The sequence below is a fragment of the Canis lupus genome, chromosome 16, assembly GCF_011100685.1.
Source record: "Canis lupus familiaris isolate Mischka breed German Shepherd chromosome 16, alternate assembly UU_Cfam_GSD_1.0, whole genome shotgun sequence".
NCBI lineage: Eukaryota > Metazoa > Chordata > Mammalia > Carnivora > Canidae > Canis > Canis lupus.
The window spans coordinates 59,218,942-59,235,418 of NC_049237.1; the positions used below are offsets into that span (position 1 = coordinate 59,218,942).

At 45.6% G+C, this 16,477-nt stretch overlaps 1 protein-coding gene across 1 annotated transcript in view; it reads left to right on the forward strand.

Annotated features, from left to right (window-relative positions):
* CSMD1 (CUB and Sushi multiple domains 1) overlaps positions 1-16,477 on the forward strand; it is a 1,850,581-nt gene that overhangs the window by 1,745,222 nt on the left and 88,882 nt on the right. The window contains exon 54 of the mRNA XM_038560546.1: positions 6,503-6,688. Within this exon, the coding sequence (XP_038416474.1) occupies positions 6,503-6,688 (186 nt within the window). The remainder of the gene's footprint in view (positions 1-6,502; positions 6,689-16,477) is intronic.

Here is a 16,477-nt window from a genome sequence, read left to right on the forward strand (position 1 = left end):
CTTACAGAGGCTGTGAGGCAGCATCAGGGAATCTTCCTGGGAAAGTGGATCCCGCCCTACCTGGGGCTGATGAGCTGCCCTCAACTGCCTGTGCTGGGTGGTATTAGAGAACACGTATTTGGGACTCAGAACTGTCACTATTCCTCCACTGTGACAAAATCATCCCTCTCCATGTCAGTGGGGGCCACATGGGAAGCAGTAAAGAAGTTCCCTCTACAATCCCAGCCAGGGAAGTATCAGTGGAGACCTGGAGGCAAGCTGGACTTCCCACCTTGCCCAGCAGGGACCTCACTCATCTGGACTCCCACCCCCACTGGAGGTAGAGATGGAACCTCTCTACCAACTAGAGGGCTGTTAGAAAAGCCTTAGAAAAACAGAAGGTTAAACAAGTGCCAGTCGTATGAATGACGTAATGCCCCAGTGTCCAGGTGTTAATGCGATATCACCCATCACACCAAGAAATGGAAAGGTATCAGACTAAATGAGAGGAGACAGTCCACAGAAGCAAAGCCAAGAGGACACAGATGCTAGGATGCTCCCCGAGTCTAAAGCAGGCATCATCGACAACTACAGTGTAGATGAGCACTTTATTAGATCATGCCTGTGAGTCTGTATACACAATTAAAAAATAAAAAGTCTCATCAAAGAATTAATAGATACAAAGTATAACCACATGGGATGATTAGAACTAAAAAATACAATAACTGAGATTAAAAAAAAAAAACAACAAAACAAAACAAAACAAACAAACAAACAAAAAACCTCAGTAGATGGACCCAACAGCAAAATAGGGAGGACAGAAGAAAGTACTTCTCTCCTCTGAATCTAAGGTAGAATGATAGAAATTACCCACTTTGAAAAACAGAGAGAAAATATTCTTAAGAAGAAATTAACAGCCTCCCAGACCGTGGACTGAGCCTCCTGGACCACAGACTAAGCCTCCTGGACCACGGACTCAGCCTCCAGGACCATGAACTGAGCTCCCAGGACCACGTACTGAGCCTCCCAGACCATGGACAAGGGACTATGGACTAAGCCTCCCAGACCAAGGACTGAGCCTCCAGGACCATGGACGAGGGACCATGGGCTGAGCCTCCAGGACCATGGACGAAGGACCATGGGCTGAGCCTCCAGGACCATGGACGAGGGACCATGGGCTGAGCCTCCAGGACCATGGACGAAGGACCATGGACTGAGCCTCCAGGACCATGGACTGAGCCTCCAGGACCATGGACTGAGCTTCCAGGATTACGTACTGAGCCTCCTGGATCATGGATGAGGGACCATGGACTGAGCCTCCCAGACCATGGACTGAGCCTCCAGGACCACGTACTGAGCCTCCTGGATCATGGACGAGGGACCATGGACTGAGCCTCCAGGACCATGCAGCTGTAACAAATGACCTGGCCTGTGTGTCATCAGGGTCCCAGAAGAAGAGCAGAAAGATGGAGAGGCTGACAAAGTGCTTGAAGAGGGATGACCTACAGCCTCTCAAATTTGGCAAAATATGTACACCTAACTGATCCAAACTGTTAAGTGAGCCCCAAATACCAGAAACCCAAAGAAATACACAAGAAGGCACCTCATGGTAGGGTTCTGGAGACTAAAGGCAAAGAGAAAATCTCCTGAAAGAAGCCAGGCAGACACAATGGATCGTCTATAGGGAAATAAGAATTGTAGTGACAGTTCCTCATCAGAAACTCTGGTGGGAGAAGGAAGTGGAACAGCATTTATCAAAGGCTGAAAGAAAACAATCAAACCAGAATTCTATAGTCAGCAAAAATATTGTTAAACGTCTTTTTATCTACTAGGCTTGTAGTGAATAAAAAGTGACATGATTTCCATATTATCTGCTTCCAATGCTTTTCCTATCAGACTATAACAAACTCACTGTGACTTGGCTACGACATGGTTATAAACACGAAACAAATGAAGGCACAGATACTATAGAGTAGAACCAAATTATAGGTGGTAATTTGGAATATTCTTCTATTAGAATTCTTTTTTTTAAGGTTTTATTTATTTATATGAGACAGAGGGAGCGCACATGAGTGGGAAGGGGCAGGGCAGAAGGAGAGGGAGAAGCAGACCCCCCAATGGAGCAGGGAGCCTGACGTGGGGCTTGATCCTGGGACCCTGTGGTCATGCCCTGAGCTGAAGGCAAACTCTTAACTCACTGAACCACCCAGACACCCCGTTTCTATTAGAGTTCCTAATTAACATTTATCTGTATCTATGAGTAGACATGCTTATACATAAATTTTAAATAATAGTGAATTCTTATATGCTCAAATTGTATACTTCTAACCCCTCAGAAATCCACTGTCTACATGTGGGACACAGGATACGTCCCTGCATTGTTCTTCATTATGGTTTAGCAGAACGTATGAGGGGTTTGCATTAGTCTTGCAATGCGGGTCCTCTTCTGTACCTCTTGGCACATCCTAGTTTACAGAACATTTCGGGGGCTCTTATGCTGAGCTTATTGGTGGCCCTTCATTTTTGTTTATGCTCCTGTCATATCTGATGTTCAACTAGATTTTTTTTTTATTATAAACTTGGTGCCTATCAGATTTCCTGGATGTCCTGTTTCAGATGTTCTTACTTGGATGTATCTCTTACCTTAGCCAGCCATAGGATACTATTTTTATTACAGGCTTTATGGTACGGGTGATTGATCTCCCCCTGGGCTTGCCTTAGCCATACAAGTGGGGTCCAGATAACGAAAAGGTAGACATTCCATTTTGAGATAATGGGTAAGTGAGCTAGGATACTGATAGAGTATGAGGCAAATGTTCAGATGAGTGGACAGCGATTGGCCACCAACCAAATCCAGGCTGTGTAAAGAAATAAGTGAATGAAAGAACCTGAACTGCCTTCCTGGAAGAAAGTTTCAGGAGAGCTACCGGGAAGGTCAGGTGGCAGCCCTAGAACTTAGGCCCATTTAGCTTGAGACGTGGGCTTTGCTCAACTGGACATTCAATAGGCAGCTGTGGCTGCAACACCAAGTGGACTGATTGGATGTCAAGGCATGAGAATCACAAGCCTAAGGCAATAGGCAAAGCCCAAGAATCACTGAGCTCTTTGAAGGGAAGAAAATGGAGGGAGGAAGGAAGGAGGAAAGGAAAGGAAAGGAAAGGAAAGGAAAGGAAAGGAAAGGAAAGGAAAGGAAAGGAAAGGAAAGGAAAGGAAAGGAAAGGAAAGGAAGAAAGAAAGGAAAGAAAGAAAGAAAGAAAGAAAGAAAGAAAAAAGCCACTCAATCCCTCGCACCCCATCCTCCCGCACTCACCTACCAGCCCTCCTCCCTCCCTCCCCCCCACCTCACCCGCCCGCCCCCCCCAAGAAGAAAAGCATGGTGCTGTGTTGAAACCTGATGGGCGGCAGAGAGAAATGGAGCCATTGTAGGTTACAGGGAACGATTATTTAAATAAGTGGGAAAAGTCAGAGACGTGTTTAAACCTGCAGAGACAGGAGGATTCCTGTCTGGTCTTGGATACGTAAAAAAAGAAATCCCATGTGGTGTTCATGTTATAAAAGAAGAATAGGGAGCGGGACCATCGAGTAGCTATTCCATTTATGTATTTGAAACCAAAATGTTAAATATCCCATGAGATAAGTGATAGAAATAAGCTAATTTACTACTGATTTTTCTCTTTGCTCTCTTTAATAAATAGGTTACAAGGAGTTATTCCTTGCAACTCATATTTTTATTTGCAAAAAAATAAGTATAAATGACAATTGTGAATATAACTATGACTGCTAATAGGTTTTTTTTTTTAATTTATTGAGTGCCTACACTGGATGAACCCTGTGCTAGTTGTTCTGTATATATTATGTCATTTACTCCTCACATTACCTCTGAGGCGGCTGTTATTAACCTGAAAGCAGTGAGACAACATTGATTAAGTCTATTAACTGAAATCATAGAGCCGCCAAATGTCAGAGGCAAGAACTAGTACAGAAGTCTGATTTCAAAGTCCATGCTCTTCGACAGAAGGTAATTTTAAAGGATGGGTGTGTGGTCATTTGCCTAGGTCGCTGGGAAACACAATGCTTATTAGTACAATTTAAAAAAATGAAGATTTACTCCCTTTAGCTATAATAAAAGTAAGAACATTCTACATATTTTGAACGTCTCATGCATTGAGCTCATTGACATTTAAAAACTGATCTGAAGAATATCTGTCACTTAGTAATCACGCACAATCTTGGAGAGGAATGAGTAGATGAACCAATTCTAGATGTTAGCAGGAGGCTCCCTCATCTTAGGAACCTAAGTCTCTAAAGATGATGCCATTTATCTCCATTGAGTCAGAAGGGTGAGAGTGCCATGGGTGATTGATTGCCGACCTTTATTTTAAGCCCAGCCAAGCAGCCTACTGTTAAGATGCTCTGTCGAGGCGAAAACCTGTAGCTCAAGGCCAAAAAAAGATTCCCAGTGGATGATCAGATGCCAGAAAGTGGGTCTCCTTAATTCCCTCGAATCAGGGTTCACATGTGAAATAAGCTTCCAGATTTAACAGAAGTAGCCAGAAAGCTTTTCTGTGCTGGCCTCCAGGACGTGAATCCCTTTAAGGTAGAGTTTCATGGGTATTTGTAGAATATCACCTGCCAGAGAAATGCCATTTTGCTCGCACTCACCCCAAACGAGAGCTAGAAGGAAGCTGGGCACTGGGCATGCTCCAGCAGGTGGGAGAGAAATTAAGGTTTGTGAGAATGAAATTGAGATTTGAGTGAAATCTGCGAGGAATTGGTGAAGAAACAAGAGGTTGGTGATCCTGAGGGATCCAATTGCAAATGAATCCACTGCATTCAATAAGTCAAGATGAACATTTTGCTAATACTTGACACATTGCCTCAATAAAGCAATGGCTTTGGAAAGCCGGAGGTCATTAATTATTTTGAATTCTTTGTCCAAAATCGTGTCTATATGTCTAACTATTTTATTTCCGATCTACTGCAAATTTTTATTATAGAATCCTTCAAATATACCTATATTACCTGTATCTCTATCTCTATCTCTCTATCTCTGTCTCTATGTATCTAGTATTTTGGATGGTTGAAATAGCTGATTAGGAATTTAAGCCCAAGATAAATTTGAGTACTTGGGAGTTTCTAGAGCTTTGATTTTTATCTGCCACAACATTTATTTTTCTTTTTTACCTTTTTCATAATCCTCTATTGCATTTTTTCAAGAACGTACTATAGAAACAAAGAACGGAACAACAACCAAAAGACTCCGAGCGAACCAAGGTAGTTAGCCCAGTGCGCTCCTCTCTGGGGCTCTTGTAGAATAGAAAGTGGTCTCAGGTGGGAGTCACAGGTCGCTCCGATACCCTGGGCAAGTCGTCTTAATTTTCTGACTGCCAGTTTTTGTCATTTCTAAAACTATGATTTCTTATGGAGTCTTTCATCGCATCCTTCCAACTCTAACAGGCTACACGTGTCTTCTCATTGGAAGTGGTGTGGAAAAGAATTCTTAATTACCCAAGTTTAAAATCCACGAGGTAAAAAATAAATAAATAAATAAAAATAAAATAAAATAAAATCCACGAGGTGAATAACACCTTGAATATTGATTGAGCAAACGGAGGCCATCACTCTAGTTATCGGGAAAGTTTCCTTTGACAGGTGCCCCTGCATGCTCTACCTGTCATGGGGCGTTACTCTCCATCCCTTGGTCCCCTTTACCATTTTGTTCCTTTACGGTAACTTCTAGTCGTTTCACTTGAGAGGTGTCTTGTGTTTGTTTGTTTTGTCTCTTTCTGTCTCATAGTAGGTAAGTCTGGATTGGAGCTAGGAGATGCATTCACCCCGAAATCTCCCTCCATCTTCCTTGTCTTTCGGTCACGTGGGCTTCCTTCATCCCCCTCTTGTGTGGCCTCGCACGCAGGCAGATGTGCCTAGCACCCGTAGGGCTGGGCCTTCCCTTTGTCCCCCTGGGTTTTAGATCCCCCTACAGGTAATTTGTCAAATAACAGAGACTGTGATGGTGCAGGCATCCATGGCCTTGGCTGAGGGACTTGCCTTCCGTGGACCTGCGGGGGGCTTTGCGGAGGATGCTGTGGGGGGTGGGGTGGGGAGGTGCACATCGGGGGAGGCTAGACGGCTTACTTCAGTCCTGACTCCTGAGGAATCTCAGCATCAAGGCGTCCGTAGGTTCTGTGACGGTACAGATGATGGTTCCATCCTGTCTTTGCCACACTAGGTTGGGAACAAAGCACGACGCTGTGCGGTTGCGAGCACCGCGGTGTCCTTAAGCGGCACCGCGCGGCCAGGCTTACCTCCGGGGATGGTGGCCACACAGACGTTCCTTTCCGAGCAGTTTTCCACGGCTTCTCACGAACGCTTATCGTTAAAACCCGAATCTTTAAAACTTGGAAAGTGGGTGCACTTGTGCCCCCCGTTAGACATAAACGTCCAGCAGATGGAACGTGCGAGCAGGACGAGGGAAGGCGGGAGAGCCTTGCAGACTAACCGCATCTGCGCCTTTTCTTCCCAGCGGTGTCCTGCGGAATCCCGGAGTCCCCAGGAAACGGTTCCTTTGCGGGCAGCGAGTTCACGCTGGACAGCAGAGTGACGTACGAATGCAGCGAGGGCTTCCAGCTGGAGGCGGGCCAGCAGGCAGCGGCCGTGTGCCGGGAGGACGGGCTATGGAACAACACGGGGAAGCCTCTGGCGTGTAAACGTGAGTGTCCACGTGCCTTTGCACGTCTTGGCCGACTTAATTAGGAGCGAGGGTCACGGGTGAGCGCTCCGGACCCCAAAGCGCAGAGACCCTCCTCCACAGCGTGTGAGGCCTCGGTCTCTTGCATCCTGGTAATGCTAGAACCAAAGTGTTTGAAGACACTAAAAATAAATAAATAAATAAAATAAGGTAAATAACATAAAAAAGTAATAATAACATATTCCGCAGAGAATACTCCAACCATATAAAATAAGCTCAGCATTCTTGAAAGCTGGTCAGATAGAATCATGTCGGTTCCATGAGGATCTAGACCTTGTGGTTTATACAGCAAACCATGGCGACACTGTCACTTGCAATTCGGGTAGATAAGTCCAAAGGCTGTTGAGACACATGCGGCCATGGCTCCCTACGCAAAATATTAACACGTCGTCCATCACGAGCCTCCTGTTCGCCTCCCACGTCTTTGCAAATCCCTTGAGGTTAGAGGCAGTGGCTCCCTTCCTGGTACGTCACCTACTCTGCGTAATACACTGGTGCTTAATAAATCTACATAATACATTGGTGCTTAATAATGGGTGATGGACCTGTGAAGAGGAGGAAGTTTCCTGGGAAGCTCTTTATGGTTCATAATACTATTCCTAAAAGGGTCAGAAGTTTGGGCCCAATGTGGTCTTAAAAAATAACGATCTGGCCCGTACTGCAGAGCCAAAGAGAACAAAAGTTCACACACACACGATGTGCACCAAGATCCTCGTCGTGGCTGTATTAGAACTTGCCTCACACTGGAAATAATCTAACTGGCTACTTCGTGAAAACGGAAAACTATATACTATTGCTACACATACAATATTTTTGCTTTTACAATCTTTGAAAAAAAAGAAAACATTTCCACGTGATCCTCGATTATAAAACTACTTTGTTGACCTCTTTTTGCCTTTGGTATTTTGGTCATATTAAAATTATTTAAAAATAAATAAAAAATAAATAAAAAAATAAAATAAAATAAAATAAAATTATTTAAGCTCCTTCACTATGAACACGTAAATGTTTACAGGACATAATTGACTTTCCTTCATAGTTCTTGCTTTCCTTGTGATCGTTTACTTCATTTATTTATTTATTTGTTTGTTTGTTTGTTTATGGTTTGCAGGTAATTGTTGCTTTTCTGGAGTGGCCGTGAGATACGATTGAGACAATAGCGACACTTCTCAGTTATCTTTTTATTGAATTAAGTACTGTTCTATTATGACTAAGAGATAGTACAGGAAGCTCGGGTAGTAACATCCGTAGGTTTTTAAATCTGATCCTTGATAAAATTATGCTCTAAGAATGAGAGCTTAAACCCAGAGACGGCAATAACTATATGTTTTGGGCTCCTCATCATGGGCACAATTTCCTAGGCATTGAAGACACCACTCACCTAGCACACAGCCTCGGGGTTGTTATTACTGACCCTTTTTTTTTTCGTTGTTTCATTTTGTTTTGTTTTGTTTTAATAATAAATTTATTTTTTATTGGTGTTCAATTTGCCAACATACAGAATAATACCCAGTGCTCATCCCGTCAAGTGACCCCCTAAGTGCCCGTCACCCAGTCACCCCCACCCCCCGCCCTCCTCCCCTTCCGCCACCTCTAGTTCGTTTCCCAGAGTTAGGAGCCTCTCATGTTCTGTCTCCCTTTCTGATATTTCCCACTCATTTTTTCTCCTTTCCCTTTTATTCCCTTACACTATTTTTTATATTCCCCAAATGAATGAGGCCATATAATGTGTGTCCTTCTCCGATTGACTTATTTCACTCAGCATAATACCCTCCAGGTCCCTCCACGTCGAAGCAAATGGTGGGTATTTGTCATTTCTAATGGCTGAGGACTATCCCACTGTATACAGAGACCACAGCTTCTCTATCCATCATCTGTCGATGGACACCGAGGCTCCTTCCACAGTGTGGCGATTGTGGCCATTGCTGCTAGAAACATCGGGTGCAGGTGTCCCGGCATTTCCCTGCATCTGTATCTTTGGGGTAAATCCCCAACAGTGCAATTGCTGGGTCATAGGGCAGGTCTATTTTTAACTCTCTGAGGAACCTCCACACAGTTTTCCAGAGTGGCTGCACCAGGTCACATTCCCACCAACAGTGTTTTTTTTTATTATTACTGACCCTTGTCAATGTAAAGTGTCTACTACTTGCCGTGTGTCTCCAACTGCTTATCTGTGAATCTGCTGACTGCTCTGAGCCGGGAGGACCACACACGGCCTTCCCAAGGAAGGAGAGACTACTTGTCTGCAGAGTTAGGGTCGAATTCCATTCTCTCTGGTTCTAAACCCTGTGCCCTCTTCATTATGTATCCCTTTGGCACGCTGGTTACACATAAGGTCACGTACGGAGTGTTAGAAATCCTAATGTCTGGGTCTGATTTTCAGGGATCCTGTGGTAACCAGTCTTGGATGTAAAACAGGCATCAGGGTTTTTCATTTTGTCTTAAGTTCTCTGAGCACTATGTTTAAAATGGATGACCACTGGGTGTTATTCTATATGTTGGCAAACTGAACACCAATAAAAAATAAATTTATAAAAAAATAAAAATAAAAATAAAATAAAATAAAATAATAAAATAAAATAAAATAAATAAAATAAAATAATAAAATAAAATAAATAAAATAAAATAAAATAAAAAAATAAAAAAATGTCAGGTATGTGCTAGGTTTTAAAGGCAAAGCCATTTAGAATTTGCATAGTGTCTGAGAAAGATGTGATCAATGGCAAGGTAACTACGTAAATGATGAAAATGTTTTCGTTTTTGTTTTTAGAACAACTTCAGGTTTATAGGAACAATGAGCAGGAAATGTAGAGATTTCCCCTCCCCGTGCCCCTCCCCGCCCATTGTCAACATTTCCCACCGACAGATGGAGAGGCTCGTTTGGTACAAGGGATGAACCTGTTTTGATACGTCATTATGACCCAAAGTTCATAGCAGTACATTAGGGTTCATTCTTTTTTTTTTTTAAGATTTTTTAAAATTTATTTATGCATATGAGAGAGAGAGAGGCGGAGACCCAGGCAGAGGGAGAAGCAGGCTCCATGCAGGGAGCCCGATGCGGGACTCAATCCCAGGTCTCGAGGATCACACCCTGGGCTGAAGGCGGTGCTAAAGCGCTGAGCCCCCCGGGCTGCCCCATTAGGGTTCATTCTTGGCATCATACTTTCTGTGCGTTTGGATAAATGGATAAATAGGTATATCCGCCATGATAGTATCATACAGATATTTCACGGCCCTAAAAACTGTCTTGTTCTGCCTGTTGTCTCCCCTGCCCCTCAGCACCTGGAAACCCCCTGGCGATCTTCCTTTCCTGTCTCCACAGTTTTGCCTTCTCCAGAACATCATATAGTTGGAATTATACACTATGTAATCTTTTCAGAATGTTTTCTTTTTTTTTTTTTCACTTTGTGGTATGCGTTAAGGGCTCCTCTATGTCTTTTCACGACTTAAAAGCTCATTTCTTTTTGGTTCTGCATAATATTTCATCATCTGGATGGACCGCGGTTCAACCGTTCCCCCTACTGAAGGACACAAGGGACACAGCCCCTATAAGCATTTGGGTGTAGCTGTTTTGTGGGCATAGGCTTTCAACTCCTTTGAATAAATACCCAAAAGTATGATTGTCGGGTCATATGGTAAGAGGATGTTTAGTTTGCAAAGAGACTGTCGGCCTGCCCTCCAGAGTGGCTGCACGTTTTGCATTCTACGAGCACCGGGTGAGAGTCCCTGTCGCTCCACATCCTCGTCAGCATTTGGTGCAATCAGCGTTCTGGATTTTAGTCACCCTCATATGGCGGCAGGGGTATCAGCTTGTGGTTTTAGTCTGTAGCTCCTGATGACGTACGATGAGGGGCACCCATCCATGTGCTCGTCACCTGTCCGCCTTCTTTGGCGAGGTTTCTGTGTAGGGCTTTTGCCCGCTTTTCATCAAGATGTTCGCCTTACTGTTGAGTTTTAAGGGTTCTTTGCACATTTTGGCTGCCAGTCCTTCATCAGAGATGCCTTTTCCCAGCATTTCCTCCCAGCCTGTGGCTTGTCTTCTCCCTCCCTTGGTGCTGTCTTTCGCAGAACAGGAGTTTTCGATTTTAATGGAGTACAACTTACCGATTCATTCTTTCGTGGAACACGCCTTTGGTGTCGTACTTAAAGAGTTATCCCCCCAGTAAGGGGTCACCTAGATTTTTTCCTATGTTACCTCCTAGGAGTTTTATACTTTACATTTGGGTCTTTGATCCAATTCAAAGCAATCTTTGTGACAGGTGTAAGGTCTGCACTTCTATTCATCTTGGCATGGGGACGTCTGGTTGTTCTAACGCGATCTGTTGAGAGTCTATCTCTGCTCCATTTGAACTGCTTTTTGCTCCTTTTCCAAAGATCAGTTTACTATGTTTTAGAGGGTCTATTTCTGGGTTTAACATTCTGCTCCATCCATCTATGAGTCTTTTTTTTTTTTTTTGCCAATATCACACTGACTTCTCACTTCTGTTTTTGTTTAGTTAGAATGGAATATAAAATGACACCTTCCACCCCCCCAAAAATGTATTTAATACAAATGCAACAATTTGAAAATTTAGTTGGAAGAATATTTTCCAGTATCCTACAAAATCAATCTTGATTTTGGTTGTAAGTATTTCTAGGGATATAATTGATTTTATTGAAAATGCCCTGATGGGCACAGATAACTTTCATGATCTTTAAAGCTATAGGGAAATTTTATTTTAAAGATTTTATTTATTTATTTATTTGTTTGTTTATTTATTTATTTATTTATTTATTTATTTATTTATTCATGACAGACATAGAGAGAGGCAGAGACACAGGCAGAGGGAGAAGCAGGGTCCCTGCAGGGAGCCCGATGCAGGACTCGATCCCAGGACCCTGGGGTCACGCCCTGAGCCAAAGGCTCAACCACTGAACCACTGAGGTGTCCTAATACAGAAAAATTTTAAGGCCATGATTTTTCCTAAAGATAATCCAGCTTATTGGAGATCACAGACATTCAGTCAAAGTGGCAGTTTTTTTTTTTTTTTTTTTTGGCATTCCATTTTAACTTTTTTAAGGCATTCTCTTGGATTAATTAAAGGCTACCTCACATATGTGCCTGCCACTCCACAGATCGACACAGTGAGCAGGAACCCATCGTATGTCACTGTGATGTTGCATCATTTCATCGTGAACATGTCCTGGACCGGATGCCTTGTGTACAAGCGCAAACTATTTTTTTATGTACGAGCCACATTTCAGTGCTAAGGCCATACCTTACTGGGTTAAGCAATTATGCACACCCAGATTTTCAACTCTGCTTTACAGCTTGGTCTCCAGAATGCCAATGGAGGTGGTTTATATTTGGTGATAAATGGGTCGCCATCAGAAAACTCCAGCGTGAAGAGCCAGTTATGTCAGACTCCGGAGGAAAAGAGGCACAGTATAGCTTTCTAAGTCTTTAGTTGGGGGTAGAGAAAGAAGCTGAGCATTTCAAAAATAGGAAAGCGGACAAAATGCTTTGGATCCCACGGAGGAAGTGCGTGTGGTGCTCCCCTGGGCACAGGGGGCCAAAGAATTCACTGCTACGGGGATGTGCTGTGTGCACGTGAGCTCGTCCATCCAGGGTTCGGTGATGTGTGCTCCGTGAGGACGTCTGGCTTGTGACCACTGGCATAGGACAGTCGACGAGGCAAGCCTGTGCCCTTTGGAGTCTCCGCAAAGGCAGGACCTTAGACCAATGGCCTGATGCAATCATAGCAGGAAGAGGTGAGGTGTAGATGGAGTCGCCTTTCCGGAGGAGCAGGCCCTCTGCCGGATGAATGCGTGGTTTAAGGAAATAGCGGTAACGACTGGACGCTGTCGTCTGTGCTACATCGTTCAGTTATAACAACCAAACTATGGAGACAGTATTGCTTTCCTCGTCTTATTGATTTAATAAGAAGCAAATCTGCAATTTGCCACCATGTAAAGTTGATTGGTGGTTACACAAGCACCGAGGGAAGCGTCAGGGGCACGGCCCCGGCCCTGTTGGCGTCCCCTACCGCCCCGGGAGGGCTGTGTGGCGACCCTGACTGGGTAGGGACACTTGGGCCTTCTCAGAGCACAGCGATGTGCGGCGCTCCCAGGCCCCCCCCCCGGGCAGGGGCCACATCGCAGGGCAGCATGAAGCCAAGGCTCTGAGCAGCCGCAGCCTGTGCTAGACCCGCTCGGTAGGGAGCTGGCTTTTCTGCTGAGTGGGGAAGCGTGTAAGGGGCGGCGAACTGAATGTCTTCCTAGCTCCGAGACGTGCCCAGAGGTTGGGACAAAAAGGAACAGCAGAGGAAGAGTCGGAGCCAAGGAGGCCGCGGGTCCGAGCACACGCCCGGCTCCCCTCCGCCCGCAGATGGGCATCCACACGGGCCTTCCTTCTGTCTTCCCCTCTTGCTGCCCCACGGCCGCCCCCTCAGGTCCCGCAAGCCCTGCCTGGGGAACACGGTGTCCACGCCCACACGGGGCCACGGCAGTGCCGCCTGCGCCCCAAGTCACCCCCCACCTGCCTAAGTCTCCTCCCACCAGCGCAGACCGAGCTCGGATATTAGGGACAATCCGACTTGCAACCTGACCAGCTCAGGTTCCGTGCACGCATGTTGGGTGTTCGTGCCGCAGAGACGAAGAGCTCTTTTAGGACCAGCCCCAGACACCCACGGTCTTCCAGGCTGTATTCCAGAACCTCCACACAGATGACCCCGTTGACTCTATGAGGTGTGCACCTGTCATCTGGGCAGATGAGAACCTCAGAGGCCCTGGTTGGGAAGCTGGCCGGTGTCGCCAGTGGGGGTTTGGCTGTAACACACCTGGGCAGGGGCCCTGCTCCAGCTCCCACGCCCTCTGCCCCCGGGAGCCTCACTCACCGGTGAGCGCCGCGGTGAGCCCTGCGTGTTGTAAAGCTGCGCACGAGACAGGAAGAGGGGTGCCGCGACGGCCCAGCGGGTCCGCGTTCTGGAAAGCATTAGCTGACGGGATGTGAGGGAGCCACCTTTTGCTTGAGGATAGGTACTAGAACCAGATGATTTCAAGGATGATGTACATTCAGGTCTAAAATTTTCTAGAAAAGTCAGGAACGAGGGGCCGTTGGCGGTGTGAGGGCACGTGCTGCATCAGTTAAGAGCGCTGTTTTGTGCGGATGTGAACCGTACATTACACACAGAAGGGGGCTGGTTTACACATGCTTTTGAATTTTTTTCTGTCTCAAAAAGCATATTCTAGATGGACAATTGCTTTAAAGTTACAATTAAAAAAAAACAAATCACAAAATTATTTCTTAACTACAAGTGAGGATCCCAAGATAGAGAAGTTACAGTGTGTTCATTTAAATGGTTGTGAAATGGGAAGAAGCCCGTTTGCATTTTATTTTATTTATTTTATTTTATTTTATTTTATTTTATTTTATTTTATTTTATTTATTTTATTTATTTTTTAAAGGCTTTTACTTATTCACAAGAGACACAGGCAGAGGGAAAAGCAGGCTCCATGCAGGGAGCCCGACGTGGGACTCGATCTCGGGACCCCGGGGTCACGCCCTGGGCTGAAGGCAGATGCTCAACCGCTGAGCCACCCAGGGATCCTCCATTTGCATTTTAAAACTTTTATTATACTGACTGTGATTCAGTAACACAGATGATACACATAATTTTTCTAACAAAATAGAAAATCACCCCCAAATTTTCTAAGTATCATTACAAACCTTCAGGTCTTTCTCATCTGTCTGTTGTCTGTTAGATCTTAAAAAAGGGAGAATCGGACATTTTATTTATGTCGTTTAGTATCCAAAGACTGGGAAAGCCATTTAATCTTGGGATGGGGGTTCCGTGGCAGGGGGGATGTTTTCTTCACTTAATTTAAATCCAAGGGATTGCACGGAGGAAGCATAAAGCTGTACTCTGCGCCAGGAAATGTGGTCGCCGTGGAAGTCTGAGGTGCTCGTTTCCCCAGGGCCGTGTCCTCCGCGTTTTTTGTCCACATGACACGATTTTGTTTCTTTACTGACGGCAACACGGTGTAGGTCAGAACCCCGACTCCTGGGAGAAGGGAGCACTTGCGCTTTGAGGCGTCGTGACTGTCGTGACCGGCCGCTGTGGCCGTGGGCCGGCTCACCGAAGGGAAGGCGTCCTAAAGACACCGATTCAGTCGCCCCCCATCCTGCAGACCCCCAAGGCAGGTGCCGCGGCTCCTTTCTTGTCATTTAATTATTTACGGGGACTCTGGATCACTGAGGACGCGGGCCCCGCGGGGGGCGGGACAGCTGTGGGGGGACGAGGGGGGATGAGGGGGGATGTGCGGCCTGGGCGGCTGGACCCCGGGGCCGGCAGGTAAGCCCGATGCGCCTGGAGTTGAGGACAAAGCAGAACCGCTTTGGCCGCCCGCTCGTGAGAAACGAACCCCAAGTCCTTATCCTAACACGGAGGCCTTCTCTTTCAGTCACAGGTGTTAGGACGCGAGTCAGTCATGGGCAGTTGACCGGGGACCTTCCAGGTGCAGACACTACGAGCAGGTCACGGGATCAAATGCCGTGGCTGTGGATTTCGGGAAAGGGAACACGAGTCAGAGTCACCACATGCTTTATGCGACATAAAAAAACCAAGATTAAAAAAAATAATAATAATAGGGGATCCTTCGGTGGCTCAGCGGTTCAGCGCCTGCCTTCGGCCCAGGGCGTGATCCTGGGGTCCCGGGATCGAGTCCCATATCGGACTCCCTGCATGGAGCCTGCTTCTCCCTCTGCCTGAGTCTGCTTCTCTCTCTCTCTCTGTGTCTCTCATGAGTAAATAAATAAAAATCTTTAAAAATAAAATAATAAATAAATAAATAGAATAAAATAAAATAAAATAAAATAAAATAAAATAAAATAAAATAAAAAAATAAAATAAAATAAAATAAAATAAAATAAAATAAAATAAATAAAAAAGAAAAACCAAGATCATATGTAAATGAATTACCTGGTGACTTGGCGGCCTAGCTACGTACACATCAACGGATACATATGTGCAGACACGCATCTACATGCAACACACGCACATGTATGTACTCAACACACGTGCGTGTGTGTACGTGTCTGCATCGCAGGCCCATGTTCATGTCACACACACATAAATACGTGGATACGGTGTGTCCCTGTGTGTGTCCACATTTATATATGTGTGATGAACTTGTGTGCTGGTAAATATGAAAGAATATTGTACATAAAACGTTTGGGGGGATATATATTTATCCACTCAGTCCCTTAGAAAGTGGCCTAAAAATCGCTTATGCTGTTGTCTTTATGGGTTACCCCATGTGCAGGGCAGAATGCACGTCATCCTTACATTCAGCACCTTCAGGAACGTGGTTTCATCCTAAACCGTGTCCCTGAACCGCTGTGTTAGGAGATCAGCCCTATGCCTGGCATCACAGAGGTTCCACCCCCCCCGGCCCCGCCCCCGCCCCACCCCGGGCCAGACACTGGCATAAGCATTTGACATGCTTTTGGGCTCTGAGTCCTTTCATGGACCTTAGAGGCACTACTCTTATCCCCATGATGCAGATGGGGACCGGGGGCCCCGAGAACTGGGAAATCCCCCCCCACTGCAGGTTGCACGGTCGGTCCGGGGCAGAGTCGGGACTGAAGCCCTGGGTCTGGCCCTGGCCCTGGCCCGTCCAGCACGACTCTGCGTTGACAGGGGACCTCCGTGGCGGAGTCAGCAGAGCCGAGGAAGGCAAGTCCTGTCCCACTTGATCCAAACACATAAT